Below are 23,887 nucleotides of genomic sequence, written 5' to 3'. Positions count from 1 at the left end.
TCTATGTAGCTTTTTCATCCTCCCTAAATAGTCTTTGTATTGCTTTTATCGTGTTACTAAGTCGATCCTTTCCAGCACTGTACACAACGGCTTGAAATCTCAAAAAAAAAATGTTTCAATGAATGAATGCAGTGCCCCCTTCTGGCAAGATTTCATGTGATCCTTTGCTTCTTCAAACTTCAAACGCTTAACAGTTGCACATATTTAACTTAAAATCACCGCTGCTGTTACTATTGTTACTGTCACCACTAGCAAAAAAAAATAATGAGTGTCCAGTAGATGGCAGTCTATGTACTGTTTAACACAAACGAGTTCCACTCTCAATGCCAAGCCAGTGAAAAGAGCTTATTTCAAGGGAAACTCACTTCACATGAAATGGGCAAAATGACCATGCAGCTGCCAATTAAATCCCTACTTGCAGTCTGTTTACATTATTTATAGTAGCGAAAAATATGTGGTTTGTTTCTGGAAACATGCTTCTACTGATTTAGGAAGAGGAGGGAGAAGAAAAAATATAATTTACTGCACAGCACCAGCTGGTAACTGATATATTTTATTTCTTTAAACAGCAGAGCATTAGGGATGGGGATATGATTTTGGTTAAACTTTTAATCACGCTGTATCACAAGCAGCTTTTGCAAGACATGAAATATACCAACCGTGTTCGAGGAGACCAGCTGCAGGCCCATGCATGACAATATGACATTATTCAACGCGTAACTCATAGTGGGTAGAAGCACTGAAATATCCATTGCTTTATGCCTAAGCTGAGCCCTGTTAAGATATGCGAGGATTAGCTCTAGACTGTCAGAAAAAAGGGTACAGCCCTGGGAGAGGTTTGTTCCCCAAGGTACAGACATCATTTGTACCCTCAATGGTACAAAATGTCCATTTCTGTACCTTGAATTAAACCTGAAGTTACATTAACCGACAGCTAGAGTACAACTGTCAGATACAGCGACCCTCAAAGGTACAAACTGGTACTTTTTGCTGACAGTGTAGCCCTCTTTGTGCTGAGGGGTGAAATGTAATTCGGGCACTGGTGGGCTGGGCTACAGGCCTGCGAAGCATCTGTTTGTGGTAAAGTGGTCGCGTTATACTCGCAGTTTACATGATGATGCATATTCAGTGTCCAAAACAGGATCAGCCCAGATGTTGTACATTGTCATACAGCATGGATGTCTTCAGAATAACACCTGCTTTGCACAATCAGGCCAAAAACAAACAAAAATCATCCAAATGCAATTACCAAAATGAAATGGAATAATTAACAACAAATCACTATGTAAAAATATACTTGATGATACTCTTCTATGAAATGTGTAATGTCTGAATATTTCCTGGAAACTTCCCTTTGAACCTCCATTGTAAACAAGCGAAAAAATCCGGAACCTCTCTTAAGAGTACACCCTCCTCGACTGACATTACGTCTTACGTCCCAAAGGCATCCAGCATCTGACCATCATCAACATACTTAAAATGAATGAAGAAACCTTCGATACAAGCCTAGACTTCCATTAAATTAGCTTCTGGAAAACAGGAACGTTTCAATGACATTGGATGTTAATAAGACACTATTAAGCACTTCCTACTGAAATTCAACTGGGATTTCAAGTTTTCGTTCTGAAAAACTACTTTGCTCTAAACTGATGCAGACAAATCACTGCATAAATACTGAATTGTGTGCATCCACCTTTATCACTGACACACTGTGAACATTGTGTGAGTTCAGCTCTCCACCTTTTGCCTCTACTTTTCAGTGACTTTATATGATATGTAACATTCTATTAACAACCAAAAAACATTATGTTACAGAGTACATAGGGGGGAAAATGATACATGGATTATTGCACTGTAGTAGACTTTGTTAAAAGATTACTGCGTGAGAACCTTCCTCTTTGCTCTAAAGTTATCGTTTGGTACGCAAAGCAAATACAATGACAACGAATGAAAATGTTCTTCATGTCATCTTCATCTTCTCCGGCTATTATCAAGAGAGAATGTCGGCAAATTGTTAAGCCCTGTCTTCACTGATGCTCTTATTCAAAGGACATCCCAGTTACCTGTAACCATCACATCGAACTGTCCAAATAACCAATAACATTTCTCTAAATCCCTGTCCCGTCAGTTGTGCCAAAATCACAAATATACCGTCCCACTACAAAAAGCTTTTTCTAATTTGCACGTAACTCTGTTAAGAAAAGGGCCGTAAATCACTCTCAAAAGTAACAAAAATGAAAACTCGATCAGAATCAATCTGCTAAGAGAAAAGCTGCAATTAAAAGTAAAGAAATGTATCTTTTTTGCAGCAAAGCGCCAGAGAGAGTAATGGAACAGCATGACGATGAAAGACGCAGGGCTTGCCAATCTGGTCGTACGCAGAGGTGCTTCCTAGAGGTCAGCGGGGAAATTTCCCCTCTTCAGCCTCAAACTCCCACCCCAACCGCGGGGGGAGGTGTTGTAGCTGCGGGTCCCGGGTGACCTGAGACCCAAATCCTCGGAGTCCACCGAGGCGTCAGAGTCAGTGAGAGAGCGGGTGGTGTAAAGACACACAGGGGAGTGCATGGAGCGGGTGGGTGTCGGCGGCGGGCTGATGAAGGTGGGTGAGCGGGACTGGAAGGGGCTGAAAGGCCGCTGACCATGGGGAGGCAGGAAGCCAGGGGACACGGACATCCCCCGACCCCCCAGGGCACCTGGGGATGGGCTGTTCTTGCGCTTTGCAGCATTTATTATGTTTTTGGCTAGCAGCCGCCGATTGGCCTTGTCATCCTGGCTGACGCTGGGGGACTGAGATCTTTCGTCCCACGTCGGAGGCAGCGGTGAGGGAGCCTGGAGGCATGAGGCAGGGTGGACCTTCACCCCGCTGGCGGGTCCATCTGGGCTTCGGGACTGCCTGGAGTGGAGGGTGGTGGGAGTGCTTGGGCTGGACAGGGCCTCGCCTCTGGTCTGCATGGGGAGAAAAGGAGGCCTTACTGCATACAAGAAGCATTGTGTAAGAACCTGGCGAAGTCTGTCCAAAAGCCGCATTTTGATGAATCATTCATTAACCGCATCCCAGGAAAGAGTAAAACGGATGTGAATAATAACACAAAGCAATGCGTTTTGAGGTCATTTTAAAAGGCTTGTATGAAGAAAAGCAGTTTGCTTCAATATGTTTTTAAAGTAAAAGACTATTTTGGCCTCGTCTGCCCATAGGAAGTGGAGAGAGTAATGATTACATATAGTCTGTATGCAGGAAGACAGACAGAGTAAAAATGCATGGATAATTGCCTTCCCTTTGTGCAGTTTGCCACATTTTTTGCATTGTGAGGTTTCTTTGGTTTCTCATAAACTGAAGGCCATCGGAGTAACTCTATGCTTCCTTTTTGTGTTTTTTATTTATATACTTATACAATATCTCACACATGTTCTCCTTTGTGACTCTGCGTAAGGCATGTTTCTTATTGATTATGATGACTGTGTCACAGGGGTTAATATACGAGCACAGAGAATAAGCAGAGAGAGAGCAGAGCAATGGGAACAGCACACTGCAGGACCAAACCATGAAGTTCTTGTTAATAACCCATAGCCACGGCTTGCAGAACATTCCCTCCCTCATGCTGTATGATCTGTGACATGGGCTACTTAATACTCGAATATTTCCCTATTTGCAACCTCTACATGCCAAGTTTTGTACTTAAATTACCACCGCACTCTTCATCAAGGCCTTCCAGTGCACCACAGTAATTCGTATTACGGTAGGCTAGCTTTTTACTTTGACAGATGGGTTAACTCTGTCCTTTTGTCGTACACTGTATCTAAATAGCCAGGCTTCAGTTGGACACAACCTGACATATCCATTACAGGCCGCTCGCTTGGAATGCATCAAGATCAGTTACTTTTCGGTCAATGGGGGATTGACCCGTAGGTCTGGTTTTCCTTAAACATGTTGTGTGTGTTTCCAATGACATTCATCACTCGTTTAGTCTACAAAAAAAAGAGTAAATGATGTTTTAAAACTGTCCATATCATACAGATACATGCTTCCAGTAACACAGTTGTATGGACAGGTACGCGTTTGCTCAGTAAGTATGCTGCTGTCTGCAGTTACCGAGGTAACCAGAGCCAGAATCCATCTACTGCATAGAGAAGCTGGAATTTCATGGCTCATCAAAACTTTCCAAAATAAAGACCAGTGCATTCCTGTCTCCAGTCCCTCACCACTATCTGTTCAAGCGGTAATCGCTTCCAGGCTTGGCACGTCCTGCATAAATAGTCAGTTAAAACCAGCTTCATCCCAGTTTAAAACCAAAACCAAAGTAAGAAATAATCTATAAGCAATCGTTTTTAGTGCTGATGTTCAACTGTGCTATTAGATGCGTTGTATATTCTACTTCTATGTCAATAAAGCAAAAGTGCCCTAGAAAACTTTTCGGTGTAGAAATACCGAACAAATACCTTTGTAGCACAAAAGATCTAATATATTACTGTGTCTGGAAATTCTGGCAATATTCGGAAAAGACAAGCCATTGCCATTGAATTTTTCCCATCATGGCAGGACAGATGCTTTTTAATAAGACAAAGTTTAAAAGGGGAAAAATGCTAAACCAAACTGTAAAAGCAACCGAAGCATCTGGCCTGAATTACGTCTTAAAGTTATGACATTACTCTGCAGGCCAATATAAACCACGTCTTTTTTTAGAAACGCTTCATTCCTTACGCCGTTTACTGATAAGATTTTGTTTTCCTGCTCCATAGCATAGATAATGATGCGCAGAAGACTGCAGAAAAAAAATGTATAGAATTACAGAAGCAAGGAGGAAATAGATGTTCAATGTGAACATAAAGAAATGTGGCAGTGTGTTAGTTACAAGCAAAGAAGACAGGGAATTCAAAGGGGTTATTAAGACAGAGCTTTAATAAAGGAAAAAAGACAGAGGAGGAAATCATTTTAAAGAATTAAACAATTCAAAAGTGAATAGAAATGTCATAAAAAGAAAGACAAGAATTATGCATTAGAAGTAAAATTAAACAGAAAAAAACTGCATATATTTGACATATATAAGTAAACTGGACTTTTTCAGTTCAGTTACATTAACTGTGGCTTGTATTTTAATAAATATGTTGTTGGCACTTGAAGCTTTCTATAGAAATACTACTAACATATCAAAATATTTTCAATAAACAAATACACAAGATCTATACCTGAAAGACACACACTTTAGCAATTACTAAAGTCAAACCACACTGCAGTGGCATTTACTTGGGGAGTGTATCTGACTAATCCACTGGAAATAAAAGAAAGACCATCAAAGGGAACTCCCCAGTTCTGCTCTCCACATTGCCCAAATTCAGCTTTAAATCATGCATCTATAAACCAAAGATGCTATAAATGTGTTTGACTGCTTACAAGCACAAACAAATTTCAAATAAGTGCCTAAGAATTTCTCTCCTCCAGACGTCTCATGTTAAACCTGGAATTGCTTTTCAGAGTGATCAACAATTTCCAGGGTTCTGGTGGGTTCTGCAAGTAATGAAATGGCCATTTCGCAGATCACATTCGGTAACATAAGGTGTCCAAGGGCAGAACCGATGGCGCGTGTTCTACTGTCTGCCAGATCCTGAGACTTTTGGGTCGTTTCTAACGAAAGTGCTTCACATAACTTTCATGCTGATTAATCTAGCAAACACTCCACTTCAAAGAGAATAAAGTCACAGTAACCGTTCTCCCATTCTGAGGATATCAGCGAAATAACATTCCAAAATGATATCAGAGTAACGTGTTTTCCTTGGACCTAAAAATATCCTGCTTTATGCCTTCAGGAAAACAGACATTAAATGTTACATTAACAAATCAGTCAAGCAGGCTGACTGTTTGATGATACATATTGTAAAATCAAACAAAGTGACAACGCAGTAAAAAGCGACAATCAAGTCTGAGCTACATAAGGCAATTTTTGGTGCATGTATCATTTATTCTTCAAGTCTTCAAGTTGAAATAATTAAAAGAAAAATGATGGCTTCCACACCTGAGGCTCAATTCCTGCTTTCCTGGCAGAGAACGTAGGTCTTGGTGCCTGGATTCCAGGCCGCTGTGATGCCACACGCTGAGGAGATAAAGGAGAGATAGGAGAAGCTCTTTGGTGTCCTACTTCTGGTCTGGGAGACGCTTCATAATTCGGTCTGGCATCCGCAGATCCCATTCCATTAACTCGGCTTTGGGGAACGTGAGTTGAAGGGCTCTTTGGTGACCTGAAAGGAACTGGAGAACTTAAATGGGGAGAGATGGGAGTGGAATTCATCGGCAAAGAGGTTTGCCGCATATAAACTTTCTCTGAAACCACCGGTTTGGGGGGTGGTGCTGCTTTTGGTAAAGAGCTCATTGGGTCTTTGGTTGGGTTCAGGATGAACAGAGAAGAGTCCAGCTGATAAGGCTGATGCTTGTATAGCTTCATCTCAGTCTTGGTACATCCATTCTCCAAGACTGGAGACTCTGCTGCTGGAGTTGGTTTTGCAACAACAACAGGTGCAGTTTTGACCATCTTTGGTGGCTGTATATTGATTTTAGAAGAACTGGCCATGGCCCTAACTCGGCCTGGCATGCTGGATGGGAAGGTCCAAGATGGAGGCAAGGATGCAGTGGGGGAGGGAGATCTCACATACCCCTCTATCCCTGATGGGGTCCCTACCACATATTTTTCCATTCTGGACTGACGTCTAGCAAAAAGCTGAGCCCCCTTTCCTGATGCATTAGTCAGTCCCTGCTCTGCCTTGGGAACAAGCCTGACCCTTGTTTCAGATCTCTTCAAACATGAGGACCACTCAGGTACCTTTACTTCCTCAATGCAGGACGTGTCTTTAGCAAGAAAATTAGAAGCTTCAGCTCCAAGTTCCAGCAACTCCTCTTCTTGCATGTGCTCAAATTGGGACCTTAACTTCTTTTTCTCATCAACTCCTTGGACTAGAGACAGGAGCTCGGGGTTTGGATCAAGCTTTGGCTTCTCTTGAAATGTGAACATGGCCTTTCGAGTCGCCCTACGCGTCTTGCCCTCATCCAGGATTCCTGTTCTTATAGGCACCTGCTGCTTTCTTTCACTGATGAGCTGAGGGTTGTAATGCGGTCTTGGAGTCACCGCTGGTGCGTATTGGGCCAGGCCTGGTGAAGGCGAAACGATACGAGACACTGGAGGGGGACTGAAGAATTCAGGTGGAGCAGAGCATGCAGGAGGTGAAACCGGAGAAGGTGAAAAGGCAGGGGGCGGGGGGGAGAAGGCTTGTGGAAGAGGCTTGTTAAATGTTGGAAGAGTGTGTTGGGGAGAGACCATGACTGGACTCCTGGTTTCTGGGGACCTCAGAACATTGGGTGACCCAAATGGACGTGCTGTCCGATTAACGATAGCCGTAGTTTGCTTCATCAGGGATGGTGAGCCATTTTCAGTGTTCTGGTCACCATGACTACCATTTGGTATTTCTCCCGGTAAAATGAAGGAGTCCGTGGCCGCAGTGGTGACCGCCACCTCACCTTTGCCCTTGCTGGACTGGACAGATTTGTTACTGCAGTTACTGTAATCTAATTCTTCATTGACTTTTTCTGCGATATCACTCAAAAATTCTGCATCATTCTCTTTCACAGGAAGAAAATGCCTATCTTCCTCTCGAACGGCAGAATTATCCATTTTTGGAATTGGCTCACCTTGATCCAAAACGCTTTTGCTATCCTTCTGGATTAGTACACTAGAAGATCTGGAGAGTTGAGAATCGCTATTTCTGCCGTTAAATTCTTTCTCCTTCCCTTCAGAGAGTCTGTCTTCCCATGTCAGGGTGTTCTTAGGAGGACGGTTCTTGTCATCGCCAGAAGCCTCCTGTCCGACGCCCTTTCCAAAGCTAACCAGAGTGAAGGCGTTCACACGTGTCCTGCGCTTGTTAAAGAGCTGCACTCCTCGGGAGCTGGCATTTGACGGAATCGTTAGCTGGGCAGCGATGATCTGACTTCTGTCTCGAGCCTCTTTTAGTTCCTTTTCTGATAAGCTGGCACTTCGACTGAGGTCTGCAAACGGGAAAGAGATGAACAGGTATAAAGCAGCAGAATCAGCAGGAAATGATTATGAGTAGCAGGTGACAGGTAATTACCAAGTGAGTCACACACCAAAGTTCTTATGCACTTACAAATATCATAGCCTACGTAATGAATCATTTCCCTAATGTTTAAGAAATATAAACTTTCTAAATTGTGTTGCTGTTTTCAGTAAACACATTTCATTTTGCTGATTCATTTGAATAAGGTAATACTGAACTGAAATCCACTATAACAGTATCATATTGGTTGCATATCAAGGCGCCTGACCTGAGTTTAGTGTGTGTGTGTGTGTGTGTGTGTGTGTATGTGTGTGTGTGTGGTGCCATATACGATCCTTGTCAGACATTTGTTTTGTTTTGATTCTTCTCCTGCGCCATATTTACTGTGCGAAAACCTGGAATATAACAAACTTCTGTTACGCTTTCCACGGCTCGATCTAAAAGCCAGGAGAGAAAAACTATTATCACAATCTCTGGGCCTGAACATGCACTTGCATTTATAGCGATTCAATTACCGCTTTTGGGGTTTCTGTGGAATTCCTTTTCGATGATAACTGCGCTTTGCATGTCTATCCACAACTGTTCTCGCTATATTTAAATATGTCATTTTGAAGAAGCAAGTGAAATCCCCTTATATTCCGCTAAAGTTGCTTTTAAGTTTCTTTGCGGCAAGAGAATTAGTCATTATTTTTAACTATGCTGAGCATGTATGGACAGGAAATCAAGATGCGGTTATTTAATCTGGGTAAAGTGGGTGAAGCAGCTGGGATCTTCATCTAAACAGGGAGGCCGATCCAGGAATAGAGACGCACTGATGACCACTGTTGTGTAACAAGCCTGCAGCGGTAAACTGACAGCTTGGAAAACAAGGCTACAGAGGAAATGCCAAACAGAGTGATCTTTGAAGATTTAACGGTGAGCTGTATGCTAGACTGGCATTGGAAAATTCTTAGAATTAGATTAGAATTCAAAAACTGACATCATCATACATGCATAAAGTCAGATCAATAATTTCATTTTCAAAGCAAAATACCAAATTAAAACCATGAAGTGCATCACACAGCAGGTAAGCAGGTAAAGCTTTAGTACATCAAAGCATCACCGACGCATAGTAACATTATATAATTAATGCTTTTATCAAGATATAAAAGTATTTCACTGGAAAATCATTTTTTCAGATTTTGTGTTGTCTTTGTAAGAACATGTGAAAATATATCATTTCAAATGTCACAAATTACTCTTCTGTGTTAAAGCCCTTCATTCCTAACAACTAAGCTATTTCCTTTGCCATCTGCAGTGGGCTCTCCCTAAGCATTCCTCAAAGGCCAAGAAAATTCCTTCCTTGAAATTTAAACTTGCCTTCAGTACTTAATTTTTCTCTTAGGCAAACACTACCTTGAATGAAGCATCTGCTAATTTGAATAAAAGTGATGTTTCCTCTGCATTTCCAACATAAACAACCTATTAAGGACACATCTTTTCCCACACAGCTTGAGCTGGCTTTACGACCTTGTGCAGGGAATTTACACTGCATGCAAAACTATTGTTTACAACATCAGTCAAAAACTATGCACAACTGTTCTGAATTTGACAAAAACTAAAGAGAAAAGTTGATAAAACTTCCCCTTTATTCCACACTTCTCCAAAAGGACTTTCACTTATATACTCTTTAGGTATGTCACATGGCACTCAGGAACACTTAGGAAAAAGTATGTTTACATGAAGAAAAACAATATACTTCTATACTATAAGTAGTTACATATCACCCACTGTTTCACTGTTTAGTTAATTCTTTGAGAACTTTGTCATGCCTTACAATGGCTTACTAATTGAAACAATCAACACACTTTCATTTCCCAAAACAATAAATATCAGCACACTTAGTCCTGAACTGAAAGAACACACATGTAATGTGAGCATGTTAGCTGCACAATACCTCAAAATGATGCAAAAATGACAAATAAACTAATAAATTACTTTGTTTATTAAGTATAATTTGTTCCCGATTAATACTTCCTAAACCTTTTCTTTCCAACAGTGTGTTTTAAGGCTACTTAAACGAAGTCTCTAACTTGGTGTGAGAGAGTAGATCAAATTAATCTTTGTCTACCCACATCAAAAGAAGATTTAACAGGATATAGCTTTTTTAACATCATTAAACTACAGTACCTATTAGTGTTGGAATAAACTAGAAAAAAACACAGTCACATCATGCCAGAAAGTGCTAAACATTAGATATCGTGTGTCTTTGGATTAATGATGAATGAAAATGATTTATATACCTCTTAAACACAAAGAATTGACAGTTTCCCCGCTGTCTTCTTTTTTTGTAGAAATATCATTTCAAAACAAATCAACCCATTACCAAGAACAAATTGCTGAAAATAAAAGACAAAGGAGAACATAAAGACTGATGCTGGACAGCAACACATTCTCAGAGAATTTGGAGACATATGGAAATTACATCATATTAGTAAGCGGAGGCAAATGCTATTTGCCGCGTCTCACGGTACAAAGTCTTGGAAAGAATGTCCAGCGGCCTGAGGGCGAAGGCAAACTTCGCTGCCCGGTTTCTGTAGGCCTGCTCTTAAGCACTGTACTGTACTTTCCCGGGCCTGTTACTTCTTCAGCACTCTCATTTTGTATGTTTTTTTTTGTGTGTGTTTGAGAAATTTATAGACTCTTAAAAATCAAAAAAGATGGATGGATGGATGGATGGATGGATATGTACTTTGTGATGCTGCAGGAAAACAGTGTTTACGCCAAATTGGATCTTTCAGCAGGAAAATGCTGCCTCTTGTTGCTGTCGTTGTGGGTGTTTTAAACTTGTGAAAACCATTGAGATGCTCTAATTGAAACCCAAACTAAAGAAGTGCTGTGCAGTTTTAGGACGACACTGGCAAAAATGCAGTGGTAAATAAATGGGTCTGGCTGTGAGGACAAATAAGTGTGAATAACAGTGATTTTAGGCAGATGATCATGTACAATGTCAAAGCTTTTCTGTCATTCCAGCCACTTAACTGCACCTTAAATGGCTATAGTGCTGCTCGTATACAGTGTAACTAATTAACTTGCAGCAAAGCTACCTGAATTCCACTGAAGGGCACATAAACAAATTTTAGGCAGCTGCAAAAAAGACAAATAGCTTTTTTTTTTAATTGAGGTTACAGTCAATCAGCCACTTTGTAAGAACGTTCTACAAGGTATCATGTTTGTAAAAAGTTGTAAAATAGGCCTATAAGTGCCCAAGGCCATAATATCGAATACGGAAATGAACATCCCTTTTTGATTCATGTATTTAATATTTGTTTGTTTGTTTTACAGCAAGGACTTGGCTTAGTAACTAAATATTTTACTACTACTGGTGCCAAGTTAATTTAGATACTTTGCCTGTTAATCATGAGAAGAGGGGAAACACATTTCCGTGTCATTCTGCCGAAGAAACACTAACTGAAGGGCATACAAGGACAACATAACCCCACCGGCACTGAGAGATCTATGTATGTTGGCGAAGTGTTGTGCGTTCTCACTGCCAGAGTAACCCAGGTTTGTCAGTCAGATTCAGTCTTGATAGTGCACCATGTTTGTTGTCTTTGCAAGTCATGCCTATTTGCTAAATATTTTTCAGTCTTCAAGATTCACGATTTGCAAAAACACCTGATCTAGTTCATGATACATTATCAGTCCCTTACAGGATAATTTAACTATCCTGTAACTTTAACTACTTTAATAGTTAAATAGTTAATTCAACTATTGCTAATCTTGAGCAATTTACAATTCGGGGTGTGACCACCTACACATTTTTGAGTTGTCCCTTCTGCTGTGTGTACATGTATAAATATAATGTGCCCTGAGGATAAATTGCTAACAAATTAAAGTAGTCTATTGTTCAGTGATGTCGACTAATAAATTTCATACGGCATGCAGAAATCACAGATGCATTCTCTTAATATGACCGTAATAAGATGCAGAATGCTCTCAAACGAAAAGCATTCCGAGAGGGAATTTCCCCGGCTCAAACAAATGTGCAAGGAATCCAGAGAAATGCATGAATGATGTTCATCTACACCACAAATAGTGTCTATCTGCTGCTGGAGTTTAAGACAATCTGGTTTTAATATAAAGAAACCTTGGGAACAAACTATAAACTCTACAGTTAAGTGTCACGCTTTCAGCATCCTACTTACTAATAATGATGTATTTTTATGCATTTCCAGTAATTCTCTTATTTAGTCCTCTTTATAACTCCCCTAAGATTTATTTTGCCGCCTACTTTGTAAACATGCCTGACAATGTTTATATTGACGTAAACCGACAGCTGATCCGACAAACGATAAAACACGTACCATAATTGCTAAGGACTGACATTCCATCTTGTTTTCTTTAATGTCATCTTATCCAAATAGTCACTTTCACTTTACAATTAAGTATATATGACACTGCGTAGTCTCCTAAAAGTAACAAGTTTAGCAGACGTCATGACAGACAGAAAGAAAGAGAAATACCATGCAACAGGGAGAAGACTGTGGATGTCGCAATGCCATATAAACGTTTCGGTTTTTTCTCACCGAAATCCTCTCTGTCTGCCAGTATGAGCAACATCAGTTTATTCGAGTTTGGTCTGGATGGACAGCAGGGGGGTTACATTTAATAGGAGCAAAATGTTCGCAACTGAATGTTGTTTCTAACAAAATTACAAACGCGTAACAAATAATATAATGCATATAACAAAGATATAAATCGCATAGCTGGCTGATTATTCATATTAACTCCATCATCGTCATATTAACACCAGAATCCTAAGATTACAGCGGACAGGTCCTAATAAATGCTCTTACAGCAAAATCAACAACGTATAAATTGCTGTGTTTAATATCATTTTATTTTATTTTTTTCAGTTTATGTCGATATGTTTGGCACCCTCAGCATTAATATGTCCCTATGGCAGCTCAGTAAATTAAGCTCCCGTATTGCACGGTTAAAATACGTCCATCTGCATCGCTGTAATGTCATAATACTAAACGGATAACTTAATTCTCATGAATCTGACAGCAGCGTTAAGACAACAATCACCCAGAACGTAAAACACAAAAAGCACAGCGAAGTTAACTGGACGCAATTATAATACACATGTTGACTTACAAGATGCTGCCCATTTTACTGCTACACTTCATAAGAGATTAATTACTGGACCACAAAAGAGCGAAAAAATATGCCATCGCTTACCTTTTATTAGAGCTCCATTTCCCCTCCCTGTATCTCACTTTAATTCTCCTCCGCAAGTTTTTGCAATTTAACTGTACCGCTTTTCTCCACACCCCCTTTCCAGCTAAGCGGGATTGTATTTCGTTTACGGACCGAATGGCTCCGTCCATCAAGAAACTTATTCTGACTCTGAGTTTTTCTCCGTCGATACGCAGTGAGCTGACCGTAGTTTTATACTGGGAACTCAGCGTTTCCGTGCTGGGCGCTGGGAATGCCTCATGGTCTTAATGCCTATGAACATCACCCAGGGCTTCATGCCACTAAGTCACACCTTACTGTTATTTAATTACCAAAAATGCCCTCTTTACTGAAAGGCACTGCCACACAGGACTACATAAAACATTTTTTGTCATATGTAGATGTTTAACTACAGTTTATAAAATCAGTATATAAATTATTTTCAGCCTAGGTCTTAAATCTGGAGTGAGAAAACATACGCTAAGTGAATCAAGATGTAAGATATATGGTGATGTCATTCATACTTTGCCCGGCTCTGCGAAGATAATTAAACTCTGAAGACAAGAATATTTTTCTAGAGTGAAAGACAACAGGGACTAAATATAAAATCAGAGAGACCCATTAAGTAAAAACATCAGATATGGCAGCCGTTAATTAATTTCCAGAGATGAAGGCAATGTGCTGTGTTGTGGTGTCTGTTAAAAAGCTTATGCAGAAGTGTGACCTCATTTCAGCAGTTGAGGGGAGGCCACCCCATTTGTGCTTGCGTTGGCAGCGTGTCCTGTTCAGCTCCAGGGAGGGGGCACAGGGCCGACAGAGGGGAAGGGTGTAGTGCCAAAAGAGAGCGGATTACAGGGTGGTCCTCACACACCTGACCGGCATTGTACGAGCCCCTCAGCACGACCTTTCTTGCTGACCTGTGCTGAGAGCTGAACACCAGCCTTATGGGAGTGGACAGATATTTCCTTCCTCCCCACTGGGCAGAGATAGGGCTCTACTTGTGACAATGATGCAATGGCAGTACTGACATTGGTATGAGGGAGTGGGGGGACCATTTCAAAGGGATGGGAAAGCATTTTCAGATGGAGCTCCAAGCCGTCTGTCAAAGTGCAGATTTCCCCTAAGAATATTTCCTTTCACTCGCTGTGGGACAAACTGGAATAACAGCAGTGTTCCACTGGGCCCGGTGCACTGGAGCCGGGACTGAGAGAGATTGGACTTGACCGAGGAGTTCATGTGATCTGGCTGTGATTTAACCTCCTCTTATCTCTCAGTGTGGATCACTATTCATGGTAGCTGTGCTATAAACATGCACTTCAAAAACTAGAGCAGAACCCACTACAAAGTATTAAACGCTGACAGAAAGTAAGGATTTTACAAGTGGGTTTCACTCTGCATGAGACATGCTGGATTAAGGGAGAAAAGACTCAGCATCAAAGACTCCAAGAAACCTGATACAAGTTAAGAAAGAGTAAACTTAAAGTAGACCTTAAGGTAACAGAATCCTGTTTTAGAAAGCCATAAAGGGCCGTACACAGCGGCAAGTAGCAGCTATTCACAACAACAAAAAATCCATCTCAGTATGAAAACATTTTTGTACTCTGTCCGCTCCATATTTGGCTTCCTAGATATGGTTGACTGCCTACTCAGAAGTACTGGAAGCTTCTTTAAGGAGTCAAAGATTTCAGTGGAGGAAGGTGCATTTTTTTTTTAATCCCACGGAACCTTTCGCAGTGACTGGGTACCCACTTCTGACTTGGGGAGGTTGCATTTTATAAGCAGCACCAGACCCACAGATTGCTTTGTTTACTTCGTGTACAATTTGTTTAATTGTGATTTGGTGTTGATAGAATAAAGACACGTGGCACGTTGCTGATTCTATACTTAAATTGCTGGAATATATTTACTTTTGAAATTCAGAACTCGATATATTATTGAATAGCATGTTTGTAGACAGGTTACTTTTCTTATACTATTATCCATTTCATATGAATAAATGTTTTTTAGTTTTAGTTATTTTATTTCCTGGTAGACCAAAAGTTTTTTGAACTGAGTAAATTTTTCGTTACATTATTACATTTTTGTTGAATTATTAAAGATTTTGGGAACAAATACATAATCATATCACTTTGACAATGTGTTATTATTTAATTTTTAACCTTTAATTCTCCAGTCAGTTATGTCATAGAGACACCGCAGTAAAGATGTCATTGTCTAAAAAAATGAATCTAAAAGAATTATAGCTCTACGTTATACATCTTGACAGATGTACACAGTTTTATGTTTCTGAAGAAAACAAATGAGAGATCGTTCTCTGAAGCTTGCGGCAGCCTCTATGTTCACCAAGCCTGGCTTTGAACGTCTTGTGGCTTTTTCCCATATGCACAAGCCACAGGACAAACAAGCACGAGAGCTGTATAACACGCTGTAATCCAAACACTGCCTGTCACGGGACAACCAAACTGTAAGGTTACAAAGGGGTTATTTTTTTACAGTTCTGACTGGAAGTATTATGACTGTTCTTCTTTAAAATTTATATTTCCTGAATATATACTTTTCTTCTGCATATGTAAAACATTTTATACAAATCTGTCTTAAATTGTCGAAATCTGTATTAAATTGTCAAAATCTGTATTAATCACAGGTGTTCTGAATGTCCTACACTCCTCTTCATTATCCTTTGAGGATCACATAGCACTTATTCTCCGGATAATAATAAAATAACATAAGAAGTCTTAAAGAGTGATGCAGTTGATGAGCTGAGACCCATCTTGAGACTAAATAGCCTGCCTCTGTACTTTTGAAGTGAACAGTTTCATAAAATACGTTTCTTCTTTTCTATAAAATTGCATCTTACATCTGGCTAACCAATAACATTGCTTCAGACTATGGAAAAGGACCAATTTTAAAATTAGCACAAAGTACAAGTACAAAAATATAATGGACAGATGTTTGGTTAATGTGTGCCTGTATGTGCCTGTGATGGACTCGCATCCTGTCCAGGGTCTAGGATTCAAACTGCACATATGATCCTGACCAGAATGAGCAGTTAGACGATGTATTTCAGTCACCACTTACACCAAAAAGTATCAGAACCCTAACTGGTTAACAGTTTTTGTAAACAAATGGATAACGAGTGCAGTAATCAGAATCCAACTAGCTTTTGATTATAGAGACAGATGTTTCGCTGAGTCTTTAAACTGTTTATCTTCAGAGAGATCTCGGGCAGAGTAAAGATTGGCTCAATCTAAATTCTGCATTCCACTTCAGTTCAATATGCAAACGTTATTTTTCACAGTGCAGTACAAGTATGATACATTCACAAGGAGAAATTTTAATGCGCGTCTTAGATATGAAACTTGCCAGCGTTTACTCCCCAAAGCAGTTCAGATTTAGTTTTTATCCAGAGTTTCAGACACAGGAGATATGCTACAAAAACATTCAATTCAAGTTCGATTTTAATAAGGATAAAAGGAGGGAATATTTACTTGTTTTTCTGCCTGGAAGATCGGTGCTGGGTCCCAGTGCCGGGTTTCCATTGGCGATCTTACGGTCACGTCTCTCTTTATCAAGGCTGGCAAAGGAATTTAGCCCAGTCCAGGTCACTTGTCGTTCGACTTGTTGATGCATCTTCTCCAGTTCTCCCACCAGAGATGATCTCCTGAAGCTAATTGGAGCCTTAATGAACTGACTTTATGTCCCTTTTGCAATTCTGCTTCGCAGGCGTCAGGGAGGGTCACTGACCGCAGCAAGGGAGGTGTGACCTTCGTGACTCAATGAGCATCCAGTGCCAGTGAGGCTTCAGACAAAATCACAAGACGTCCAGTGGTAGAGGCAGTGCCAGCTAGGAGGAACACAGCACATCTTCCATTGTGAAGGTTTTTCAACATAAGTGTTTATTACCCTCCTCCTCCGTCAGAGATAGTTATTCAAGAAATGCCAATAAATGAGAGCTGAGGAGTAATCACACTTTGTTTTTATGATATTTAAAAAAAAAATGTAAGGGGTATTTCCCGGATGCTTCTTCAAAATGGGTCCAGTGAAAAGATTCCTACAAAAAAAGGTCATGGAAATTTCGCGATTTGAATGGTCAGTTATGCTAAAACACCTTGTATACTTGTAGCTCAAAAGCTCTTTACACTGAGAACCTCAAAACATGACAATTTAGTAGTAAAACTGTTTTAGAACTAAATGTTTTGCCTGCAGCATGCAGTACAGATATTTGGAACGGCAGATTGTTTATTTCCTGGGAACTTGCTGGCAACAGAGAAACCAAATGAAGTTTAAAGTCTGTAAAAAAAAGTCAAAAGGCTGTCAATGTCACAATAAGGTCACAAGCTTTGACGTATTTTTTTGGCTTTGGGTGGTTTATTTATGTGTTTGCAGATAACCAGCAAGAGCATCTCTCATGCATAATACTATCTATAGATCTTATATCACAGTTTATTCAAAATCCCAAATCATCAATTTGGTGCTTGAGAAGTGAAAATGGTTTTCAAAATGGGGGTGGGTGCTAGCTTGTGCTTTTTCCTTTTTCGCTGGGGCCAAACTGACAGGTGTATTTAGCTGAGAGTCCTCCAAAAAGCTTCAGGTCAGAAAGAGTCAAGCCTTTATGTAAATCCCTGTCCAGTCTGAAGGCATCCTTGTATCTGTGTAACCTCACTGAAACTCAGCTCCTTTGTCACTGGGTTCTATCAGTAAAAGTCACATCTGGAATGTCTTAGCTGGTAGCTCGGGCCTTTCTTGTCAGAAACTGACGCTCATTTGACTCTTCTGTTCCCCATGAGGTTGTTTTCAGCGCAGAATCATCTACCTGGAAAGAAGAAAAATGTTAATTATCAGACTGTCATGTTCTCAAATCCAATAGGTTAATGAATTATCCATCCATCCATCCATCCATCCATCCATCCATCCATTTTCCAAACCGCTTATCCTACTGGGTCGCAGGGGGTCCGGAGCCTATCCTGGAAGCAATGGGCACGAGGCAGGGAACAACCCAGGATGGGGGGCCAGCCCATCGCAGAGGTTAATGAATCATTTCTTCTTTATTTATTGTTATTCCAAGCTTCTTACATGTATTAATTTGAAATGAGTTGAGCCATGAGGGTCTACATTATTCATAATGTGGCAGTGAAGTAGTGTAATAAAATTATTTTTATCTGTATAATTCACTACTGGCAACAGGATATGAAAGAGAACTTGGAAAAGTGTTTTGTATTGAACAAGGTTTTATAAGCAATGTGTACAACAGGATTTTTTCGTTTTGTTTGGAACAATGAAGTTACTCTCAAATTGGTAAAATATTTAATGAACATGACATTTTAACAACACAGCTCAGTTCCATAACATGGTTTATTAAAAGTCACACTATGACTGTCGATTTATAATGCTGAAAACATTTCAGCATGTTCTGTCTCTTATTATATTACACATGCTACAGACATTAAACCATAATGTAATTCATGGAGGCTTGTGCTTTTCTTATCAACACTATCTTCCCCAGAAGCGCCAGAAATAAGGATGGTTTCTACATATTGTTAGTCTAGCAGTGCAGTAAATTATTTAGACAGCTTGGTTTTGTTCCCCCCCCCACCCCCCAAGCAAAGCAACCCAATATCCACAGCTGGGCAAGAACACGAGGAGCAGAGTAACATGACCTGGGACTATGCAGGTCTCAGCAGTCGTCCATCCATTCCAACTGCAAACATGCCAGCTGGCTACAGCTGCTGTGCTTGACGCCAGACCGTTGCCCGACTCCTCCGTAGCTACCCACAGCTTTACTGTACGGCCAGCTGCAGCTACCATAGATTAGAGGCACATTTGTGCTGGAAACCGCGCCAAACCCATTTTGCCAAAGGGTTGCATGTTCCAGCACATTCAGCTAAAATTAGTAGGCCTGGGAAATGAATGGATGAATGAAAAAACAAAAGCAGATAAATAAATAAACAAGTTTGTTTGTTTTCTTGCAAAATAATGTGCTTCTCCATTGCAAAACCTCACCTAAAGTCACCCCAGTGTTTTCAGTAATCATCCAGTCTACCCATCTATTTGTTGACGTGTTCACTAGCATACTATGCTTGGCTAATGCTATTTAACGAATTAAATTAATTGAATGATCTGGAGGTAAAATTTAAGGCAGACAAGGAACGGCTGGCATTGTTCAGAGGCTGCCTGCCAGCATACTGTTAATTGTTCGGTAGTGACATCTATCCTACAAGTGTCACTTCTGTGTAGCTCCATCAGTGAAGTTATACCTCACGTTAAAAATACAACACTTGGCCCTGAATTGGTCCACGCCAGTATTCGCACAGTCATTCCTAACTTAACTGCTTTGCCACCCACTGTGCCTTTCAGCTCAACCTCTGACACCGAAACTACATCACCTACGGACTGATGTCACTGTTCTCAGTCCAGTCTGACTGATGAGAAAAACCGTAAACCAGGAGTAAAATATTGACGATGTACAAAAACCTACGCATTTGCATTGCATTTGCTAAGCAGACGCTGTTATCCAAAGTGACATTTGATTAAGAAATCAGCATCAGCCAGTCCCTGGCACCAATGGCGGTTAGGAGCAGTGCTCAAGGGCACGAGGGTGACATCACTTTGTTCGCACAGTGTCTGAACCCATGCAGCCACACAGCACCCCCGCACTTCATACACCAGTAAGGCTCCGGCAAATCTACCAGCGGACAGAAATGCACCTCATTCTGACATTTACGTTATGAGAAATTACGCCTTTTGCAGGGCGTGTGCCAACCATGTACATTTTATTTATCATCCCCCATTTAAAATGACATTGCTCATAAATTAGAGGTCAATTATGTGACCGTCCCCCCAAAACAAAAAACACTATCAGCTCAGTTATCATCTACATATATCTTGGCATTTACTCCTTCTGCATTTCCTTTTTCATGTATGCATCATTCGCATAATTTTATGACACTTAAATAAATGTAAAATTCATTATTTTGGGGAAAAAACACATATTTTCAGAGTAAACGAGGCCAGCTAAGCAGAGTATGCTGTCTGTGCTTGCTGAATACCTCCAGATCACACGATAGCACGACGACCGGGGTCTGCCTACATTCCCAAGTACATTTCTTCTACAGCTGACTCACGGCACAAACAAGAGGAAGGCTGTCTGCGCAGCGCCTGCCCCTCCCACCCAAAAGCAGAGAAAGATGAAACGCACAAACGCGCACACAATGGCCGTCACGCGGGTGTGAACGAGGCTTGGCTGGAAATATAAAAGTCTTGTGCGAGGAGATGGAGAGACAAACAGCTGCATTGTCCAGACACGCTGTCAGGTGAAAAGCCTTTGATTTCCCGGGACTTCTCACCTAAGTGGCATTTCTCACAGTCCGGCTCATTTCTCTGCAGCTGCCCCATCCGGAAAGATGTGAGCAACGCATTTACGACACGCTGGATGTTACGGTGTGTTCCAAGCACACCTCTGACACAAAATGCGTGTGAAAGAAATGAGTGGTTCACAGTGAACATTAATCATTTTTTATAATCATGTTTTGCTCCGGTTCGTGTTTTTACTATGCGATGGAAGAAGACACTGGATTTAATGAGCCAATAATCCTGAAATCAGGCATGGTAATAAACAGAAAGAGTAGAAAGAAATACTTAAGTATCATGTAAGTGGTTTTCATAAGATATAAAAATCGACTTGAGTAGGAAAAGTTTTGCTTCTATAATCACTGCATTTTTTAAACTATTATGACTTTCACGACTGACGATGGCAAATTCTAGATCGTGGTGTGCTATTCCCTGTCCGATACCGCTTTTAATATCAGCCTCTGACTATACCTGTGCTTCTCACGTAACTGGTATAAAGGAACTAATATGAAGCAGTGTTTCCCAGTCTGGTCTTCAGGGACCCACCGTCGGTCCATGTTTTTGCTCCCTCCCAGCTCCCCGCCACGGGCTTGGAGGAAGCAAAAACATGGACTGCTATGGGTCCCCGAGGACCGGACGGGGAAACACTGGTATAAATTTAAAAGAAGAAGAAGAAGAAATGTGTAAAAGTGTTTATCTCTTCCTCTGGGAAATATTCACATAAAGTCATCTCTATGGGCAATATAAAAAGCCTAATCTGAAACTGCTTCCTCTAGCTTTTGATTGACATGTTTATATGATGAATGGAATGGCAAGCTTCTTCACATCGTAGAAGCGCTTTGATATTTATTACCATGTGGCAAGCACAGGCCAATTGGAGAACAATGTTGTCGAAAAAAGGAGGACCTGTTCTCATTGAAACAAAGCCTCATTCAAGACCCACAAGTACTTTAAAATACAGTCATTTTGGGGTTCTGCTTCGAGCTTTAAGTCTACAAGGCTTAATTATTTGCAGGTCATGGTGGCATGCTTTAGCTAACACAAGGTGATGACAGACATCAAAAGCACACACTGTCAATCACTGGCTTAACTGAGTCCCATATGCAATGTTTTTTTGGTTTTTTTTCCTCTCCTCTCTCTGGTTTTCTCTAAGAAAAGCACACAGCAGCCCAGGCCAATTAGCAGAGAAATGGGCCATAAATGGAAATGCATGAGAATGACTGATCCTCACAGGCCACATGGAAGCTCCAAAAGGTCAGTGGTAAGATCTGACGCAGCTGAGTAGAGGTGGAGGTGAAAACTGCGTGAAATCAGCGGAGAAGCGGAGGCTTGTCTCTGGAAACAGTAATTTGTCAGAATAATCAGCATGTAATGCAGGACACTTGTATTTACAATTTTTTTTGCCCCTCCTCACATTTTAAAGAGACAATCCATGTTCAAATAATAAAAAACACAATCAACTTCACCTCAGAATCATCAAGCAAACTGAACGTATCCATCTGTTCCGGAGACTGTGGATCAGTGCTGTTACTTGTAATTAGAGCTGCAAGCAGTACTACCCGCTGCATCCATATTGTTTTTTATTAATTAAAACGACTATAGACAAAAAAAAGTCAAGGCTATCTGTGTGTTGAAAGGTTAAAAGGCAAAAAAGCGTATGGTAGCCTAAATGAGTATCTGACGGACAGAGGAACCCCTCACGTTAGGTAACAGGTCACTCCCCTGTGTTCCTGAAAGCCATGACTAGCGTGGAAGTTGTTACCGTCAAATGTGCACCTTCACTGTGTGCCGTCTACAGTTACACGGCGGTGTTCAGTTACAGAAGATCGAAGGAGCTGGCAAGTCAGGACATCGGGGTATTCCAGATGAAGTGCTGCTCAAATGTATACTTCTGATGTCTTTAAGGTATTAGCGTGCTATTGACATTATTAATCCTTCTACACAATTTATATTTTATTTTGCTCTGTCCTTTTCTCCTGAACTGAGGAGGTTTCTCCAGAATCTGTTTACATGTTCATGCGTTTCAGGGCACATTTTCTGAGCCTGTTTTCAGGTCACCTACTGACTGAGGTCTGGAATTAATTAAGGCAATCACAACAACCGGAGAGCACTGACCTCACTCTGACATTCTGGCACCGTGATCAAATTTTCAGATAATGGCCGCGAAGCTTAACTTTTGCAACCCTGCTAATGTGAAGCACGCACTGTGTGCGGGAGAAGTAAAAGCGCAGCAGCAAAAGCCCAGCATCACAGTCTCTCACGGAACACACACACAAAAAATGTTCATTTTTAAATTCCCAAAACAATCACATAACTATACATGCAGTTAATGCCTTCAAGCTGCCTCAGTCCCTGACTGCATGCAGTTTCGAAGATCTACCCACGCTCAAGCTGCAGTGCACTGTCAAAGCAGACGTCCTATTGTTCCACAATCCAGACAGCGGCTCTCTGCCAATCTCTCAGCAGCATATCTACAGAAAGAGAGCTCACCTGAACTCCGGTGCCGTGCTGTGGGCAAGCAGAAATGCTACAATGCACTGCCCTTTTCATGCGCGTCTCTACACCTCTCCTTTGCCTCTCTCTCTTTCTCTCCCTCCCTCCCTCTCTCTCTCTCTCTCTCTCCTGTAGGAAACACAGTGGGCCTTTTGTCTGCCTTCATATGGTTTGCTTTCAGCACACTGAACACATTATGCTGTTATATATTTTCATATTTAAAGCATGGCAATTTAAGAAATCTGTACCTCTGCCCTCCTGCCACCAAGACCCTCCTGTTTGCATTAATCTACTTACATTTTTGATGTCAGGAAAAGGAAAAAAGAAAGATAAAAGAAGCAGTTTATTTTAAAAAAAGTTGGTATGATTATGAAAATGTACACAGATGGGCCTAGATTACAAGCGTTTCTTTTTTGCTTTTCTTGTCTGTTCTTGAGAAAGATCAATGAGACCCGAGAGAGAAAAATAACCACGGAGCAGTAAGTGGGAGCGCGATGGCGCACAGGTGGGTTCGGCAGGAACAGCCAAGTGGAACAGTATTTGATCATCAATTATTTACATAAAATGTCGTAATGTTGCACGGCTCTCTCTGGGCCCAGATGTTCGGTCTGCAGGATTTTTCGGAATGAAGAGAGATTCTGAACAAAGTTTGAAAAACTGAGTTGCATACTCCGCACTATGGATCTGCTCCATATTTTTACGGTTTTAAGTTGATTTATGGGGCTTTACTCTTGAGGAGATTTTTTTCACACACAATTTTACTTATTTA

General features: G+C 40.9%; 1 protein-coding gene across 3 annotated transcripts; it reads right to left on the bottom strand.

Moving 5' to 3' along the window:
* Positions 1–537: 537 nt before the first annotated feature.
* LOC125750821 (synaptopodin) lies at positions 538–23,225 on the bottom strand. Of its 3 annotated transcripts, none has more exons than XM_049029100.1 (4): positions 23,116–23,225; positions 16,767–18,091; positions 6,009–8,026; positions 538–2,946 (listed from the first exon to the last, which is right to left on the bottom strand). In XM_049029100.1, exons 2-4 carry the CDS (start codon positions 16,906–16,908, stop codon positions 2,392–2,394), a joined length of 2,715 nt encoding a protein of 904 aa, XP_048885057.1. In that variant the 5' UTR covers positions 16,909–18,091; positions 23,116–23,225; the 3' UTR covers positions 538–2,391. The 3 variants fall into 3 exon arrangements, with proteins under 3 accessions (XP_048885057.1, XP_048885058.1, XP_048885060.1); XM_049029101.1 differs by having other exon boundaries at positions 23,010–23,138; XM_049029103.1 differs by lacking the exon at positions 23,116–23,225 and adding an exon at positions 21,857–21,876.
* Between the last annotated feature and the right edge of the window lie 662 nt (positions 23,226–23,887).

This window comes from Brienomyrus brachyistius, chromosome 10 (assembly GCF_023856365.1).
Source record: "Brienomyrus brachyistius isolate T26 chromosome 10, BBRACH_0.4, whole genome shotgun sequence".
NCBI lineage: Eukaryota > Metazoa > Chordata > Actinopteri > Osteoglossiformes > Mormyridae > Brienomyrus > Brienomyrus brachyistius.
This window is presented reverse-complemented; position numbering and strand designations above follow the sequence as displayed.

Excerpts from the sequence above, each read along its gene's own strand:
- LOC125750821 (XM_049029100.1), bottom strand. The coding sequence starts at position 16,908 with ATGCATCAACAAGTCGAACGACAAGTGACCTGGACTGGGCTAAATTCC. Across the intron at positions 8,027-16,766 it reads TCTTCCAGGCAGAAAAACAA|ACCTCAGTCGAAGTGCCAGC; the intron begins GTAAATATTCCC and ends TCCCGTTTGCAG. Across the intron at positions 2,947-6,008 it reads AAGCAGGAATTGAGCCTCAG|ACCAGAGGCGAGGCCCTGTC; the intron begins GTGTGGAAGCCA and ends CTCCCCATGCAG.